The sequence below is a fragment of the Anguilla rostrata genome, chromosome 13 (genome assembly GCF_018555375.3).
Source record: "Anguilla rostrata isolate EN2019 chromosome 13, ASM1855537v3, whole genome shotgun sequence".
Classification (NCBI taxonomy): Eukaryota; Metazoa; Chordata; class Actinopteri; order Anguilliformes; family Anguillidae; genus Anguilla; species Anguilla rostrata.
In genome coordinates, this window is record NC_057945.1 from 23,007,160 (window position 1) to 23,026,524 (window position 19,365).

General features: G+C 49.4%; 1 protein-coding gene across 4 annotated transcripts in view; it reads left to right on the forward strand.

The window, feature by feature from the left end:
* Positions 1-19,365, forward strand: part of poc1a (POC1 centriolar protein A) — a 71,685-nt gene that overhangs the window by 18,256 nt on the left and 34,064 nt on the right. For all 4 annotated transcript variants that reach the window (XM_064304881.1, XM_064304879.1, XM_064304882.1 and 1 more), the window contains exons 7-9: positions 882-1,015; positions 14,243-14,311; positions 16,613-16,765. In XM_064304881.1, coding sequence (XP_064160951.1) covers positions 882-1,015; positions 14,243-14,311; positions 16,613-16,765 — 356 coding nt within the window. The remainder of the gene's footprint in view (positions 1-881; positions 1,016-14,242; positions 14,312-16,612; positions 16,766-19,365) is intronic.

The following is a 19,365-nucleotide window of genomic DNA, read 5'->3' on the forward strand; positions in this document are numbered from 1 at the left end:
CAGTGCACAGTGCTGTAGTGATGAGTACTTGTTGTGTTTGCAGTGCACAGTGCTGTAGTGATGAGTACTTGTTGTGTTTGCAGTGCACAGTGCTGTAGTGATGAGTACTTGTTGTGTTTGCAGTGCACAGTGCTGTAGTGATGAGTACTTGTTGTGTTTGCAGTGCACAGTGCTGTAGTGATGAGTACTTGTTGTGTTTGCAGTGCACAGTGCTGTAGTGATGAGTACTTGTTGTGTTTGCAGTGCACAGTGCTGTAGTGATGAGTACTTGTTGTGTTTGCAGTGCACAGTGCTGTAGTGATGAGTACTTGTTGTGTTTGCAGTGCACAGTGCTGTAGTGATGAGTACTTGTTGTGTTTGCAGTGCACAGTGCTGTAGTGATTAGTAATGGTTGTGTTTGCAGTGCACAGTGCTGTAGTGATGAGTACTTGTTGTGTTTGCAGTGCACAGTGCTGTAGTGATTAGTATGGTTTGTTTGCAGTGCACAGTGCTGTAGTGATGAGTACTTGTTGTGTTTGCAGTGCACAGTGCTGTAGTGATTAGTAATGGTTGTGTTTGCAGTGCACAGTGCTGTAGTGATGAGTACTTGTTGTGTTTGCAGTGCACAGTGCTGTAGTGATTAGTAATGGTTGTGTTTGCAGTGCACAGTGCTGTAGTGATTAGTAATGGTTGTGTTTGCAGTGCACAGTGCTGTAGTGATGAGTACTTGTTTTGTTTGCAGTGCACAGTGCTGTAGTGATGAGTACTTGTTGTGTTTGCAGTGCACAGTGCTGTAGTGATGAGTACTTGTTTTGTTTGCAGTGCACAGTGCTGTAGTGATGAGTACTTGTTGTGTTTACAGTGCACAGTGCTGTAGTGATGAGTACTTGTTGTGTTTACAGTGCACAGTGCTGTAGTGAACGGGCTGTCCTTCCACCCCTCTGGGAACTACCTCATAACCGCCTCCAATGACTCGACCCTGAAGATCCTGGACCTGGTGGAGGGAAGGCTGCTCTACACACTGCATGGGCATCAGGTACAGACGGTCCGTAACAACGTTTTTCTGGAGCACTGAGACAGACAGGCACCCCTTTCTCTCCTTGTCCGTCTTCCAGAAAGAGTCGGGATCCATCGCGGCAGTTATGTTGGGGGAAAATATTTTATTTGTTTCTTGCTACGTTTTCTACTGTTGTGTCCCACTGCTGTGTTTGTTGGGAGTGGAAAAGGTCTGTCTTCCTGGCGATCTGTTGCGGTGAAGCGAAGTGTAGTCTTCAGTAGAGTCATGGCGGCCTGCGGCCCTTCGGCTTAATGGGGCTTGCGGCCCTCGTGTGAGAGGCGCTATCCCAGCTGGCTTTGCTGCGGGCGGAGCTGTGCCCAGCGCCGCTCCTCGGCACGCCGCGCTGTCGCTGTGACCCGCGCGGCGTCAGCCTCTCCACAGAAACCCTCTTTTCCCTCGTTAGTCTGACACACAGAGCGTCGGCTTCATCTATCTTGGGTTTCCCTTTTTGTAGTTCCTTTAAAAATTCTGCCTCCTGAAGTGTATTTAAGAAAAAAAGAATGTCAAGGAAACCACCTCCCCACTCGGAGTGAGTCATAATTTTTGGGAGCTTTCCGCCTGTTGTGTGATTGCTTTCGCATGTTGGATTGCTGAGCGTTTGGGCTGAAGCAGGTCAGCCTGCTCCTTCTGCTGGGCTCCCCCGCCCCCGCCCTCGCACCTAAGCTGGAGCCTTACCCCGCCCACTTCCGCCCCCGGCTTCCTGTTACCCCTCTTCCCGCCCGCGCGCCTAAGTCCCCCCCCCCCCCACTTCTGGGCCCAACCCTCACACTTTTCCCCTCGCCTCCCGCCCACGGCCGCCAACTTTGCTCCTCTCCCCCCGCCGCCTCCCCCCCAGGGCCCCTGCCCCCCTCCCTCACCCACGCTCCTGGCTCCTGGCTCCCGCCCTCGCGCTCGCCCTCTCGGCCCGGGCCGCGCCTGCGGCGCTCAGGCAAGGCGTGCCGCGCCGGCTCGAGAGGCGCGATGCGGAGAATGTTCCGGAAGGAATGAAAGCGGGCGCTCGGAGGCAGGGGAGCAGCTGCAGGCCCGCTCCGGTCTCCTGTCCCCGTCACGGCTGACGTCCCCGCTGTGGGCGGAGCCCAGAAGAACAAGCCCCCACACGGAGAGCAGGTGGAGGTGTTGCTGCGTTACCGTGGTGATGGTGCGAGGAATCTGCCCCAGTCACCTCTCTCTCCTCTGTGCTGCGTGTACAGGTACAGGTGCCACGCCCAGTTAGATGACTTAGTTAAACAAGGGGCAGTCAGATTCCATTATCCAATCCTGATTCTGGTTTTATTTGCTGTCTTTTTTACCTTTAATTAACCAGGTGGGTCAGCTGAGAGCTCAGTTCTCATTTGCAGTGAGGACCTGGGGACTCAACGGGTTTAGGGAATGCAATAATTTGTGCTTCTAGTCAGAGGTAGGGGATGATTATTTGGTGAGATTTTATATGTTCCGTTCTCACACACTATATACACATTAACCTGCGTGTGATTGACAAAGCATCTCGGTGTATTTCCCATTTTAAGGGTTTTCATTCACCAGACTTGTGCGCAATGAGATGGTACCCTGAGTGTAGTGCAGGGAAACGAAGCGCTCTCGTCCAGTACTGTGCTGTCAGCTAAGTAGGAGCCCGTCATATTAGCCACTTCCTGTTTTATGGAACAGCTCGTGAAATGACGTGCACGCCACATGTTCATCTCGCTGGGTGCCATCTCTTCTAAATGCCCTGAAACAATCATGCACATCCTAATATTTACTCGTCAGATTTCCTCACTTAATAGTAATGTCTGTAAGGTTCCAGGAGAGGGGGAGTACACCCTGACCGTCTTTACTTCCCCCTGTGACTTGGTAAAATAGAGCACGACACGCTTCGGCTGTGCTCCGAACACATGAGGTCTTCTGTTAGACTGCAGCTCGCAAGTCGGGGCTTGCAAAGACGCGCGAGATCAGTGGAAGGCATTTCTTGTGTGGTTCAACAGCAGTTAGGCGCTGTAACCCCTCCCCAGGGCCACTACGGCCAGCTGTGCTTCGCCCGATGGTGGTGGCGGTGGCTCAGATTCGATAGACCAGCGCCTGGACAGGACAGAGTCACCCAGCAGCCTCCAAACTGACCGCAAAATTGTGTAACGTTAACACAGGGGAAAAAAAAAAAGAAGTCAAATGTACTTTTGTTAATAGTTCCCATGAGATGACAGTCTGATAACACGAGGCTTTATAAACATGGTGGCTGTGACCCAGTCAGACAGCACGCACAGTTGATGCTTTTGAATTGTGAGAGGGGGCTGCTAACAATTCTCCAGACTCTTTGTGGGCGCTCGAGAAGTGTTTAATTTCCGTTAAGTGGCCTCCGGTCTTGTGTAATCTTGTTGGTCAGTGTTTCTAACTCCTACAGAAGCTGTGATGCAGAGCATTTTCGCTGGGCTGGCTGCTTTCAGGCATGGGCTGAAGTCAGGCGAGGGCGGTGGAGTTCAGCACAGTTCATATACGGGAAGGTCCTCTTTTAAGGAGCTTCCAGGAGATCTGTTGGCTTTTTCGTTTTTAATGTATGAATCACATTCATGTCCTGTTATGAGGCAAGACCATGCAAAAAAAAAAAACCCCCGAGTGAGTTCTCCGCAGTCTGAATTTTCGGTGCTGTTGAGGAGATTTACCGGGGAGATTTCCTGATGAAGTGAGCTTGCTCCATGGTTGCTACCACTTCTCTTTTCCCTCTCAGGAAAGCAAAAAAAGAAATGCCCAAAGAACAGGTTTCACCTTTCTGAATGAAACACTTCCTCACTCAGGGCAAACATGCTTTAATACATCCCAGTTCTCCATATATGGATTAAGATGATCAGTGAACAGCGTTTTTTTTATCCGTGTTTGATTTGGTATCTCTCTCCAACTTTTATTGAAATGGAATACATTTTTATGTGACAAAGATCAGTCATTTACTTATGTTCTGACTCTGTTTTAATTATTTATTTAATTATTTTAAAAAAAATCTACACTGTTGTCCAGAGATACAAGGGTAATGTGGCTTGATAGCCCAGATGCTTACGGGCAGAAAAGAGCAGAAGGCGGCTGTGTCTGTGCGGAGCGCTTTAGTGGACCCGGGCGCGGGGCTGGCGGGGGCTGGCGGGGGCTGGCCGGTTTGGTGTAGAGCGAGCCGAGCGGGAAGGTGCTGGGGCTCCTGCCTCTGCTCACAGCGGTGCAGCAGCCTGCCGGGCGCACAGACCTGAGAGACAGTCTGGCGGTGCAGCGCGAGGCTGTGAAAGGGCCTTAGTCATCGGCGGCGTGGAGCAGCCCGTCTCCCGCTCGCGTCGGCGCGGCCTGCTCTGTTTTCCTCGCGTCGGCCCGGTAACGCGTGCCCGGCTCCCGTCCTCCGCCGACCTCTGGGTCACGAGGAGGCGGGTCGGTGACCTTGTGTGACTCTGTGTGTGTGTGTGTGTGTGTGTGTGTGTGTGTGTGTGTGTTTGTGCACGTGTGTGTATGTGCATGCATGTGTGCACACGTGTGTGTGTGTGTGTGTGTTTGTGCACGTGTGTGTATGTGCATGCATGTGTGCACACGTGTGTGTGTGTGTGTGTTTGTGCACGTGTGTGTATGTGCATGCATGTGTGCACACGTGTGTGTGTGTGTGTGTGTGTGTGTGTGTGTGTGTTGTGCACGTGTGTATATGTGCATGCATGTGTGCACACGTGTGTGTGTGTGTGTGTGTGTGTGTTTGTGCACGTGTGTATATGTGCATGCATGTGTGCACACGTGTGTGTGTGTGTGTTTGTGCACGTGTGTGTATGTGTGCATGTGTGCACACGTGTGTGTGTGTGTGTGTGTGTTTGTGCACGTGTGTGTATGTGCATGCATGTGTGCACATGCGTGTGTGTGTGTGTGTGTGTGTGTGTGTGTTTGTGCGCGTGTGTGTATGTGCATGCATGTGTGCACACACGTGTGTGTATGTGCATGCATGAGTGTGCACACGTGTGTGTATGTGCATGCATGTGTGCACACGCGTGTGTATGTGCATGCATGTGTGCACACGCGTGTGTGTATGTGCATGCATGAGTGTGCACACGTCTGTGTATGTGCATGCATGTGTGCACACGCGTGTGTATGTGCATGCATGTGTGCACACGCGTGTGTGTATGTGCATGCATGAGTGTGCACACGTGTGTGTATGTGCATGCATGTGTGCACACGCGTGTGTGTATGTGCATGCATGTGCGCACACGTGTGTGCATGTGCAGTGCGTATGTGCATGCATGTGTGCAAGGTGTCTGAACGTGCGTGAGCTACTAGCTGAGGCTTTCTGCTTTACGCTGTCCCTCCTGCTGAGTTTACATTCCTGCCTGTGATTAGTGCTACAAGCCTGTGTGCTGCCTGCAGCCTGGAGCTGTGCTGGAGGGGCCACAGGCCTGACGACAAGCTGTATTCATTTGTATTTGTTTTCTCCCAAAAAGCACACATGCACCTTTAGCAATGGACATTGTGTTATGGGATTGTATGCCTTAGATAGAATAATAATAATGATCATCATCATGATCATGATGGTCTCTACCCAGATAAGATATTTGATCAATGAAAAACACCATGGTAAAATAAATAAAACATTGACCAGAATTTTAACAGAAGCATGCTGTTGAGTGTGCTAATATGGTACCTCAGAATCTTCATAACAGAATCTTCACAGAAGGCAAAATAACTTCATCCATAAAGTCTTCTGAACAGATGGGGTAAGTGGGTTTGTGTGGGCTAAATGTGTATACTCTCATGGAAGTTGGTTATTTTTGTCTCTTGCAAAGCATATTGCATGGACTGTACAGCACTCTTGTGTTTGAATGCAGGTCAATAAAAAGGTTCGACACTAGTCTTGTGGGAATATGAATACATTGCAGGTAGTTCACAGCATCTATAGAATCAGGTGTTTTATCCAACAGTAATCTTGCTTGTAGTTCACAGAAACCTGTAATAGCTTCTTTTTCCTCCACAATTATGAAAAAGTCTACAATTGGCTGTAGTACAATGGTGTTGACTAAATATAGGCTTATGAAAGAAAAGTATATTTTTCATGTGTGTGAATCACAAGAACAACTTAAATAGATGTGAATAATAGAGACGGACCTCTCTCTGAACAAGCCGCCTCTGTTATTTACATTTTACTCAGGAGTTCTTCGCCTCTGAGTCACAGCACACTTGCATTAAATTAAGTTCATTTGTATCTCGGTCATTGACCGGATCGCAAAGATGTAAACCAATCAGAATTAAGTGGTTACATGCTCATTGTATATAGTGGATGTTCGCATAAAATGTACTCGACAGCAATAGCATTTTCTTCATGCATAAACTGTTTAGAAAATCCAAATGATATGTTCTCCTCTGAAGTTTAGCGGCGAATGAGAATAATTGACGCGATGTAATCACGACCGTGTTCACTACATGAAAAAATCCTCCAGATGTAGAGTACAAATCTGCAGTTCCATTCACTAAACTGAAGGGATTAGTCTTTGATCCAATCTCCTTATGTAAAGCCGGTGGACTCTGCCCTGTGCGTTGCCCTCCCCTTTCTTCCCTGTCTTATCTGGGGAGAGATGAAAAATACAGGAAGTGTGGTTAGAGGTGGCCTGTGCCTGCACTGGCCCCTCTCATTAGCAGCTTCCTGTTGGTCCCTCTGCGCGGTGATAATGGAGTCTGACGTAAGCCCCGTGGCCCAGCGTGAGCCTGGCTCAGCCGTCCCCGCGTCCGGATCACCGCTGCTCCCAACCCCCTGCCAATCAGAAGCCTGGCTCAGCCCTCCTGCGTCCGGATCACCGCTGCTCCCAACCCCCTGCCAATCAGAAGCCTGGCTCAGCCCTCCCGCGTCCGGATCACCGCTGCTCCCAACCCCCTGCCAATCAGAAGCCTGGCTCTCTTTGTAATGTTACGTGCTTTTAAATGTGCTGCCTCTTGGCCAGGTCTCCCGTGCTAAGGACTTGTTCCGTGGACAAATGAAGTTCTGATTACAAACAGGTGAAATGGCGGGTGGGTCTCTCATGCTACGCTCTGTAATGCATCAGGTGCCTAAGAGTGAGGATTACTGCCTAGGAGCGGAGAGCAGATCCCCAGCAGGCTCAAGATGTTAACTTCTTCCTGTTCAGCTGCGTGGGACTGCCGACAGCCAATCAAAACGTTTTATTTTGACGAGCATATAAGCGAGACCTATAGAACCCTGTAATCATGCCAGGTAGCTAACGGCCAGGCCTCTCTCTCTCTGTGGAAATGTGGGGGAGCATCGTGGATGCTCAAAACTTAACAGGCACCTCGTCAGTACCATTGTTAATTTATGATATCTCTTTTTAGCACTGCTTTTTACAGTACTGTTAGTGTGACTTTAACCTCTATGGCGTATCTTTGTACATTCTGCCCTTCTTTCTTGCAAAACATTTTGAGTGCACTGTATGAAAAGTGCTTGAATATAATTATTATTGCTATTATTATTATTATCCTGTCTTATTTCTATTTTTCTGTTATGCTGAGATGGTTGGGGCAGTCAGGACCTCTTTGGAGAAGCTTTCTTCAGAAAGAACACAAAATGACCTGCTTCAGAGTGTCATTTTCAGGCAGAGAGGACAAAATGTGTCGCATGTGAGTCACCCCCCATTTTCCCTCAGCAGTCTAAAGGACCCTCTGCGCCTCACTGGCTGCTTGTGAACGTGTGATGCTGCAGCCGGATTCAGGCTCTGGAGGAGAATCTCTCTCCCTCTCTCAAATCAAATTTCAAATTCAAAATGCTTTATTGGCATGAAATACACTTGTACTTATTGCCAAAGCGTAAACAGGAATAGGAAACATTAAATACAACAACAATGCAATCAACAGTGTGGCAATGGCCATAACAAGTAGGCTATACAACAACAACAATAACAATAAAAAATAATAATAATTGTGATTATAATAGTAATAATAATAATAATGTAGAAAAAAAATAAAAAAATTTATAGAAATTAATAAATAATTAAAATAAATATATTTGTGGTGGTCAACCAGTGTCCCTCAGATTATGGCAGGCCGAGATGTACTTTGCTGCTAGTGGAGCCGTTGGCCTTTCTCCTAGCAGGATTTGCATTTTTTCCTCTTTTGTTTGGAAAGGAAGTCCTTTATAATTAGAGAGAATTTGTTGAAATAATGTGTCCTAATTTCTGAATATTTTTCACAATGTAGGAGAAAGTGCATCTCTGTTTCCACCTCTCCTGTCTTACAGTGACCACATATACGTTGTTCTTTTGGTAACCATGTATTCCGGTGTCTGCCTTTTTCAATTGCAAGTGCGTGGTCACTGAGCCTGTACTTGTTCAGGATCTGCCTCTGCTTTGTATCTCTGACAGAGAAGAGATATTCAGCCAATTTGTAGTCTCTTTTTAGGGTCCGGTAGCAATCTAGTTTGTTTTGTGTTTTGGTTACATTATCCCAATATTCCAGATAAGAGATTTTGGTCTGTTTCATTACTTGGTTTACTTTGATTTGTTGGTAAGCAGTGCTGGTATGAAGCTGGTCTGTGATTTGTGTTAGTTGGGTTAATGGGTTAGTCAGCTTCATTACCAGCTGACTGAGGGGACTCTTTTCATGACTGAGCTCTTGGGCTTTCATTGCCTTAAATTGCAATGTGTCTTGAGGACTTGAATTGAGGTGCATCCAGAATTTTAATGCTCTTTTTTGGATGTGAATCATTAATGGATAATGGCCTCTCTCTCTCTCCCTCTCTCTCTCTCTCTCTCTCTCTCTCTCCCCCTCTCTCTCTCTCTCCCTCTCGTTCTCTCTTTCTGTCTCTCTCTCTCTCCTCTCCCTCTCTCCTCTCCTCTCCCTCTCTCTCCTCTCTCTCTCTCTCTCTCTCTCTCTCTCTCTCTCTCTCTCTCTCTCTCTCTCTCTCTCTCTCTCTCCATGGAGAGCAGAGTAAAGCTAGAAGGACCTGCCTGGGGTCACGCTGTGAATAGGTGTGTGTGACACAGCGAGCTGGCCGACCGTGCCTGCCTTGCGATGACCCTGAATCCGTGAGTATCGGGGTCCTGTGGAGGAGCGGTGGAGTGGAGGAGGTTCCATCCCTGTGTCATGCCCCCATTTAAGAGCACGCTCCTGTGGTCACCGGCGCTGGTGAGAGCTCGCCTGCCTGGTGATGTCAGAGAGGCTGCCCGGAGACTGCCTGACTCACTCACTCACTCCATAGGGCCGCTGACGCTCAGCCCATATAGGAGTCTCCTAGGGGGCCGGGCGTTCGATTTCTCGCCATGACACTCTCTGTACCGTGATCGCATCTTTACCTGTAACCCTCTCTGCCTGTCCCCTTTCTGAACAAAGTGGAAAAAATACGAGGTCAGACTGTTCTGGGAAGGCTTCATACTAGGTGTTGCAGTTGGCTTTCCAATTGATCCCAAAGGTGTTGGATGGGGCTGAGGTTAGGACTCTGTGCAATCCAGTTTGGTTCTTCCACACCGTTCTCGAGAACCATTTCTATATGGACCTCGCCGTGTGCCCGGGGGCATTGTCATGCTGAAACAGGAAAGGGCCATCCCCAAATTGTTGGGGAATCACAGAATCATCTAAAATGTGGTTGTATGGTGTAGCATTAAGATTTGCTTTCACTGGAACTAAGGGGCCTAACCCAATCCATGAAAAATAGCCTCAGACCAGGGGGTGTCCAGATACTTTTGGCCGTATGGTGTATTTGTGACTTCTAGGCTACATAGGCAATCCAACACTCTCATGCCTCTTTTGCTTATTCTCTGTTGTATTTTATGGCGGGCTGAGTGAAGCGGCAGCGCTGAGCCGCGTGCGGTCTGCTCAGGAGCGCGGCGCTGCACAGAGCGCTCGAACGGCAGCGCTGCACAGAGCGCTCGCTCCAGTGAGAGCGGGCCGACCAGCGGGGCGGTGCGTAAGCGCCGAGTGCCTCTGTGCGCTTGGTTACCGGCACTCACGTGGTTTCTGGGTAGTGCGGTCCGGAGGAGGGGCCAGGGCAGGCCTGCGTCCTTCCAGGAGCTGTCAGAGCAGTGACTCACCGTGACTCACCGTGGAGCCCGGCCCCCTGACAGCCTGGGCACGGACCTCAAACGCCTTTTATATTTATTCATTTATTTTTTTACTGTCAGGCAGCGTCTGTGAAAATGTTCCTGGACTGAGGGGGCTTTGGAACTCCCGAGAACCGGTGTTCTCCTGCCTTTCCTAGTAGAGCCTCCCCCTCACGCAGGGCAGAGGTCTGCAACGAAACAGCGGGGAGCACAGAGCTCCACGCTCCAGCGAACGCTGGCCTTTATGCGTTTAGTTATGTATCGTGCAGCACGGAAGGAATTTCATTGCAGAACACCGCCTTGCATACATTAACTTTCTTGCCGTTTGTTGTGTTGATCATGTGGACTGCCCTAGACGTTTCTGTTAAAAAACAGCATGCATGCATAACAGCACCAGTAAACATCAGAAAAAAAACAGTGACACAATATGCTCTATAAACATGAAACAAAATATGCAGCATACGGGCTAAATATAGGCATGCGAGATTTGCATTTTGAAAATCAGAGCCATCAAGCAGTTTGCAAGTATAATGCAAATGTGATTAAAAGCTGGAATATTAATTAGCCTGCATATTAATTTACCTGCATTTAATTATCTGGTGAATTTCATAGATTTGATGTAAAGCAAGTTTGGAGTGGTGCAGAGCAGGTTAAGCTGACTTACATTGATCACTGGGTTGTGTTTATATGTGCTTTATGTGCTTATTCCTTTATGTTTCCAATTCATAATTTTTATGTACTGTGAGAGGAATCCACTTGTTAGTAAGCTGTGTGTTTTTTTGTGTGTGCATCCCTGGCATGTTCCGTTTTCTTCTGTCGCCAGGTGAAAGGATTACCGTGTTCACTGTGTTGTATTGAAAAGTGGCCCAGAGGCTTGTCTGACAGCGGGAGGTTACAGGATTGGCTGCTCTGATTGGGGTTCTCATCTGGCCTGCGGCCAATGGGATGGCGCGCCTGAGGTCCATTCAGAGAGCTTTGCTTGTCTCCAGACGACCTCAGTACTAGGGAAGCTAGCTACAGCGCTTTGGCCAAACTAAACTGTAGTTTTGGCAGGGTCAGCGATAACTGCTGCCTGTGTAGCCGCAGTAGCTTCGGCCTTTTCTTCTCCACCCGAGGGGCTGGCTCTGGGCTGGCTCTGGGCTGGCTCGGGGCTGGCTCGGGGCTGGCTCTGGGCTGTGGTTCTGTGGGTGCTGGCGAGGCGGTGCACCCCCTTTGCAGTCTGCCCAGACCGGCCGATCCCTGCCAGGGTGGGTTTTTCCTCAATCACTGGAACTGACTGTTGAGCGTATGGGGAATCGTTTCAGATTGTGAAGCTGAAGAACAGAAAACCGCCTTGTGCAGTTGGCCTGGCAAAATCTCGGTCCTCACCATCCCTGCTCTCCAGGAAGTTGGAGTGACCATACTTTTTCAACAAGTGTTATTTTTTTTTTTTACCAGATATGTTACCTCTCATGTGCAACCAGCCGTAGTTCTGCCCTCAGTACCCCTAGTTTCTTTTTTGAAGTCAAATTAGGCGTAAAAGTAACCATGGCAACCACATAAAATATGGAGCGCCCTGGTCTGGTCTCTGCTGGCGTCTGAGGCTTGCTTCAGTTCTAAAAGTAAACGGCAAGAAGGTTTGCTGCCAAGCGCGTTTTTTGCAGTGTGTATTTTCAGACCTGTAACATTGACTGGATGGAGAAAATAAGATTGGGACTTTTTGCAGGTAATGAACTATTTAAAGATTTCAAAATTGGCTACTTCTCACTTCAATTTGATGTCAACATTTTGCTGCTCACCTGCACTTAGTAGTTGAGAATACCATTTGCTGATTGGTCAGCTTGAAGATCTATTTGTGATCACCCTCCCCCATAAGTGTGGGGTTGCGCACTCCTACAGTCCTTTTTGCTTTTCTTAAAACCGTCTATTTTTATATGGAAAACCTCGTTTTTTGTCTCTTGCTGTTTTGCCTTTGATAGTTTTCTTGGTAAACGTCGCACTAATTTGAGAGGTGGTTTGGTAACATGGCTCTGGTGCGGTCAGACGAGCAAACCTTAAATTGAAATGTTGCAACTGTAGGCTTGTTATGTTTTGATATGTAATGAAAAAGAATCATGTTTGTAATGGATGACTTCCCAGTCATGGTCTTTTTTTTTTTTTTTTAAGTTTTATTTTTTAAAACATGTAATTCTGTATGGCACAATCGCAGTTGGGCCAAACAATCTCGCCTCATTTAATGAGCTAGCAGTCCATGACGATTAATTCTTGTAATGAAGAATGTACAAAGATAATCCGTACAAATTGAGAGGGAGCGTGCTGTTTATTATGGGAACAAAATGTTATTTTTGGGGGAAAAATGGGTCACGGAATGATGGGGGGCTGGGTAGAAATGGTGACGGGTGCACGTGAGCCCTCTCACTGGAGCACGACTGGCTTTTTGTGTGACTGCTGTGCTCCCCCCTCACCACGAGATTCGAAGAAGCGTCAGCCACACTGGCACTCAGCACACATGGAGGCAGGTTGAGAGTGCTGCTATCAAACACACACTCTCTTAACATGCGCCCAGGTGGAAGATGCAAGCGTGTGTTGGGATGCTCGAATCAGAGCTGAAATAGGTTCTGTTTCTCGTGCCTTTAACTGCTACAGGGTTCTGTAAACACTGAGGCCTCAGACGCGTTTGCTTTTAAGCTTTGTGGCAAACTCCAGGTCCACAGCTGGAAAGGTGCCTTTCATCGTTCTGTGTGAACGTGAGCCTGAGGGAAGTGCTTTGGTTGAACGTGCCTGTCTTTTGTTGCTCATAACAGTCTTTATACAAGGGTTGTGGGCTATGCCTTTCCAGTTCGTTAAATTAAGGAGATTCATTGAAATTAGATTGATTAATTGAAAAACTCCCAGGGAGCTTCATGGTGATTTTTTGATTACATTACTTATTGCTTTACATTCTATTAGCAGTGGCTCTTATCCGGAGCAGTGTAAGAGAACATCCACCTGAGTTATATGAGCAACAGTGCCAGACCTGGCTTACACCACTCCCAAACCAACGAACAGATGCAGGACATCCTTAGTAATAAATGTTAGTAAATGTATGCCCACATAGAACCGTATGGCGAATCATACAATTGCACAGCTAAAATCCACATAATAAGGTAACGCATGCTATAGCATTGCATAGGAAAGGACTGCTTGGGTGGATATAGGAAGGGAGTCTAGATCAGCCAGGGTTCAATTTCATTAATTCAGTTTCAGTTCATGTCCTCTGTTGACTGAGTTGAAATGAACTTGACCCTAATCATGATGTATTCTTATTACTCAGTGCATGCTTAATGTACTTACACAGTTTGGGCTGTAGGTCCGAGTCTCAGAGGGGTATGTGTGAGTAAGGTGAATTCCCATGGAAGCTCAGTTTGCGGTACCCTTGGGTTAAACTGTAACTCACACCGTTTGAGCAGCACACAGCAGCAGCTGCAGAGCGGGGGAGCTGAGGCACAGGGTCTGGGTTTCCAGGGTCTGGTGTACCCCGGTCAGGGGAGTGACTGGTGTTGTGTTCTCCGACCGTAGGAGTGAGTGAAACGGTGATGTTCGGTGTATGGCCCTGCCCCGCTGCTCTGCCCCGCTGCTCTGCCTCGCTGCTCTGCCCCCTGCTCTGCCCCGCTGCTCTACCCCCTGCTCTGCCCCGCTGCTCTGCCCCGCTGCTCTGCCTCCTGCTCTACCCGCTGCTCTGCCCCGCTGCTCTGCCCCGCTGCTCTACCTCGCTGCTCTACCCCACTGCTCTGCCCCGCTGCTCTGCCCCCTGCTCTGCCCCGCTGCTCTGCCCCGCTGCTCTGCCCCCTGCTCTGCCCCTGCTCTGCCCGCTGCTCTGCTCGCTGCTCTGCCCTGCTCTGCCCCGCTGCTCTGTCCCGCTGCTCTGCCCCGCTGTCTGCCCCCTGCTCTGCCCCCTGCTCTGCCTCGCTGCTCTGCCCCTGCTCTGCCCCTGCTCTGCCCCCTGCTCTGCCCGCTGCTCTGCCCCCTGCTCTGCCCCGCTGCTCTGCCCCGCTGCTCTGCCCCCTGCTCTACCCCACTGCTCTGCCTTGCTGCTCTGCCCGCTGCTCTGCCCCGCTGCTCTGCCCCCTGCTCTGCCCCGCTGCTCTGCCCCCTGCTCTGCCCCGCTGCTCTGTCCGCTCCCAGTGTTAGAGGAGCAGGTGCTCTCAGCGCTCTGACCCCCCCTGATGTTTGGCGTGTGCCTGTGCTTCCCCAGGGCCCGGCGACGTGTGTGGCCTTCTCCAGGACCGGAGACTTCTTCGCCTCAGGTGGCTCCGATGAACAGGTGAGTCTTTGTTTCTCATCTCGTCCGTTGCCAGTGAATGCAGGGGATTATGGGTAAACCCCCCCCCCCGTTTAGCTGTTCTGTAGTGCCCCTGAGTTACGGGCACTGTGTGTGTGCATGTGTATGTGTGTGTGCGTGCGTGCGTGCGTGTGTGCGTGTGCGTGTGTGCTTGTGTGTGTGTGTGCGTTGGTGTGTGGAGTTCGCTGTGGTTCACTTCACATTCATTTGCTCTCTCAATGAATGATGCATGGGTGGTGACTACGTGCTGATTCATTTTTATGGTTGAACTTTGTTTATCCTTGCCTTACTGTAATATAACAGCATTAATTTGTCTTTCTTTGAAATAGTTATTTTTCTGGCAGTATCTGTGGAGGTGGGTGGTGCAGTTATTGGGTGTGTTTTCACTGGATGGTGTCCCTGCACATCACTGCTGTGTGTGGGGGGGGGGAGTGACTCGCTTTGTGAGTGGGTCAGTGGAGTGGGTGTTGGCTCTGTGAGTAAGTCAGTGGTACTGTGAGTGGGTCAGTGCAGTGGGTGTTGGCTGTGTAAGTCAGTGGTACTGTGAGTGGGGCAGTGGAGTGGGTGTTGGCTGTGTGAGTAAGTCAGTGGTACTGTGAGTGGGGCAGTGCAGTGGGTTTTGGCTCTGTGAGTAAGTCAGTGGTACTGTGAGTGGGGCAGTGGAGTGGGTTTTGGCTGTGTGAGTAAGTCAGTGGTACTGTGAGTGGGTCAGTGGCTTTGGGTGTGTCAGTGGCTCCATGAGTTACTCTGCAGAGTGGGCCACTTGCAGAGCGATTGACCAGCTCATAGAACCACTGACCCACTCCCAGTGCGACTGATCCACTCACAAAAAGTCTTTTCTCGCCCCTGCAAGCAGTAATGTGCAGTGGAAACATGCACCCAAGAACTGTACCACCCCCCCCCCATCCCCTCCCCCCACCCAACAGCTTCCCTGCACAAAACTTTGTGGCTCGTATCCAAGCCAGCTCAGAGAGACAGATTTCCTTCTGTTTGTATGTGTTTAGATTTTCTTTTAATTTGTTTCCATCACCTCTCCCTTGCACTTCCTTTACAAAAAGGAGCGAGCTAGCTGACAGCAAAGGAATGCTTGGAGGCGGCAATTTTTAAAGCAAGTTTTCATTAGACATTTTAACAGAATTAAGAACATACACAAACCATTAGGAGGAGGGAGACGGCAAAAATCGGGGAGACTCCAAACCCACCATACAGGGCAGTGATCAAATAATCAAATAACGGAGACAACCTTCAGAAGAGGACTTATTTCACTTCTCTGTAAAGTTGTTATTTTATCATCTGTGACTCGAGAACTGAGTCCTTTTGAAGATGTGTTTGTGGCTGGATACAACCTGTTTTAACCAAAGTTGTCTACTATTCTGCTATTGTGTTTTAAATCATGTTGCCCATTGTTTTAGTTTAATTAATTTTAAAAAGGGAGGAGTAGGGTGGAGCGTTTCTTTATTCTCCGTCTGCAGCAACTGTTTCTGTCTGGTAATTGGAAACACTTTTTCCTCCATTTTATTCTACTTTTATCAACACCATGAATCAAACCACAAGACAAAGCACTGTTGTCGGGTGATTATGTGCAGAGCATTCATTGCTCTTTCAAAGAGTATGTGATGAAACATAAGGAAGCAGTTTTGTTCGAGTGATTTGGATCTCAAAATTGCATGCAAATGATGCTTGGCCATGCCAATGCTTTGGGAATGTTTTTTGGCGTATTTGTGTGGTATTTGGGCTTGTGACTGCAGCAACCTAGGTGTGTGTGTGTGTGTGTGTGTGTGTGTGTGTGTGTGTAAATGGACAGTATCTGGCTGTGTTTGCAGGTTATGGTGAATGACATTTGGCTGTGTGTGCAGGTGATGGTGAATAGTATTTGACTGTGTGCAGGTGATGGTGAATAGTACTTGGCTGTGTGTGCAGATGATGGTGAATAGTACTTGGCTGTGTGTGCAGATGATGGTGAATAGTACTTGGCTCTGTGTGCAGGTGATTGTGAATAGTACTTGACTCTGTGCGCAGGTGATGGTGAATAGTACCTGGCTCTGTGTGCAGATGATGGTGAATAGTATTTGGCTCTGTGTACAGGTGATGGTGAATAGTATTTGGCTCTATGTGCAGGTGATGGTGAATAGTATTTGGCTCTGTGTGCAGGTGATGGTAAATAGTACTTGGCTCTGTGTGCAGGTGATGGTGAATAGTACTTGGCTCTGTGTGCAGGTGATGGTGAATAGTACTTGGCTCTGTGTGCAGGTGATGGTGAATAGTACTTGGCTCTGTGTGCAGGTGATGGTGTGGAAGACTAACTTCGATGTGGAGGATTACGGGGAGGTGCTGCGCCTTCAGCAGAGATCAGGGAGTGTTGGGGACGCGGCGCTGAACGGTGACTCCCACGGCAAGACCTCGCTGTACGGCTCTGCCGCCAAGCAACCAAACCAGGTAACCACTCCCCCGGCACCAGCAGGACAATTGGGGTTGGGGTGGAGGGAGGGGGGTTATGGCGCTAATGAAGTCGCGGAACAGCGCTTTCGGATTTTCCTCATTTTCACAACGCGTCTAAGGCTACGTGTACACCGCAGGTCTTTAGGTCCAGTTCCCATTTATCAGATTTTATTGTCCGCCTGTTTACATCTACTTTTTAAAGTGACCCATGTCCGATACCTGTGCTGTAACGATTTGCACTAGAAACAACCTGCATGCACACGCAAGGATTTAGTTACAATATGAAAGTAAACATCCACGGCACCATGACCGTATCGCCTACTACAATGGACACAAAACGAGAAATCAAATAATAATTCAAGCTGTTGCTTTTTGAAGCGTCTTTGGTCCGCAACGAGCATCCCCTGTATTTTTGCCTATACCGACTCTTTGCCCCACATACTTAAAAGGATGTCACCTTGGTTTTCGCCACTGGACTTAGCCTTCCTCCTCATTGAACATTTTTTAAACGTGTGAATCGGAATGCCCGGGAATTTTTGATGTGCGTTTAGATGACAGTAGCATTGGCAGATATCCGATTCATTTCCACATATGATTGTGGCCCTAAACGGATCTGAAAATATCCGATTCCATGTGCTTTTTCCTGTTTACACGTTCATAGTACGTGTCCAATCTGTGCCATTTGTGAGCAAAAATATCGGAATTGGTTCATGGTGTAAATGCAGCATAAGTCAGGAACTAAATTGTTCCACCAGAATCTTTCCACTCATCTGAGATTTGCCACAAGTGCATGTTTTCTTTGAAATTATTATTAGAACTTTTTATTTGCTCTGGAATCTTTATTTTCTCTGCTCTGGAGCTGATGGAGTGGCTTTAGATGTGTTAGTCAGGCGGGATATGGGGTGAATATGACATTTCATGATTTTTTGAAGCCTTAGTGGAGCGATGCCTTTCACACATATCTCATTGCTTAAAAAAAGAATAAATGAAATTGGAAATGTGCGCCAGTGGAGGCCATGAGGGTGAGTCAGTGGAGGCCATGAGGGTGAGTCAGTGGAGGCCATGAGGGTGAGTCAGTGGAGGTTGTGAGGGGGACTCAGTGAAGGTTGTGAGGGGGACTCAGTGAAGGTTGTGAGGGTGACTCAGTGGAGGTTGTGAGGGTGAGTCAGTGGAGGGTGTGAGGGTGAGTCAGTGGAGGTTGTGAGGGGGACTCAGTGGAGGTTGTGAGGGTGAGTCAGTGGAGGGTGTGAGGGGGACTCAGTGGAGGTTGTGAGGGTGAGTCAGTGGAGGTTGTGAGGGTGAGTCAGTGGAGGGTGTGAGGGGGACTCAGTGGAGGTTGTGAGGGTGAGTCAGTGGAGGTTGTGAGGGTGAGTCAGTGGAGGCCATGAGGGTGAGTCAGTGGAGGTTGTGAGGGTGAGTCAGTGGAGGGTGTGAGGGTGAGTCAGTGGAGGCCATGAGGGTGAGTCAGTGGAGGTTGTGAGGGTGAGTCAGTGGAGGTTGTGAGGGGGACTCAGTGGAGGGTGTGAGGGGGACTCAGTGGAGGTTGTGAGGGTGAGTCAGTGGAGGTTGTGAGGGTGAGTCAGTGGAGGCCATGAGGGTGAGTCAGTGGAGGTTGTGAGGGGGACTCAGTGTAGGTTGTGAGGGGGACTCAGTGGAGGTTGTGAGGGTGAGTCAGTGGAGGGTGTGAGGGGGACTCAGTGGAGGGTGTGAGGGGGACTCAGTGGAGGTTGTGAGGGTGAGTCAGTGGAGGTTGTGAGGGGGACTCAGTGGAGGTTGTGAGGGGGACTCAGTGGAGGTTGTGAGGGTGAGTCAGTGGAGGTTGTGAGGGGGACTCAGTGGAGGCCATGAGGGTGAGTCAGTGGAGGGTGTGAGGGGGAGTCAGTGGAGGTGGTGAGGGTGAGTCAGTGGAGGGTGTGAGGGGGACTCAGTGGAGGGTGTGAGGGTGAGTCAGTGGAGGGTGTGAGGGTGAGTCAGTGGAGGTTGTGAGGGTGAGTCAGTGGAGGGTGTGAGGGGGACTCAGTGGAGGGTGTGAGGGGGACTCAGTGGAGGTGTGAGGGGACTCAGTGGAGGTGTGAGGGGACTCAGTGGAGGTTGTGAGGTGAGTCAGTGGAGGTGTGAGGGGACTCAGTGGAGGGTGTGAGGGGACTCAGTGGAGGTTGTGAGGGGACTCAGTGGAGGCTGAGGGTGATCAGTGGAGGGTGTGAGGGGGACTCAGTGGAGGTGTGAGGGTGAGTCAGTGGAGGTTGTGAGGGTGATCAGTGGAGGTGTGAGGGGACTCAGTGGAGGTTGTGAGGGTGAGTCAGTGGAGGTGTGAGGGGAGTCAGTGGAGGCCATGAGGGTGAGTCAGTGGAAGTTGTGAGGGTGAGTCAGTGGAGGTTGTGAGGGGACTCAGTGGAGGTTGTGAGGGGACTCAGTGGAGGTTGTGAGGGTGATCAGTGGAGGGTGTGAGGGTGAGTCAGTGGAGGTGTGAGGGTGAGTCAGTGGAGGGTGTGAGGGGATCAGTGGAGGTTGTGAGGGGGACTCAGTGGAGGTTGTGAGGGGACTCAGTGGAGGTTGTGAGGGGGAGTCAGTGGAGGTTGTGAGGGGACTCAGTGGAG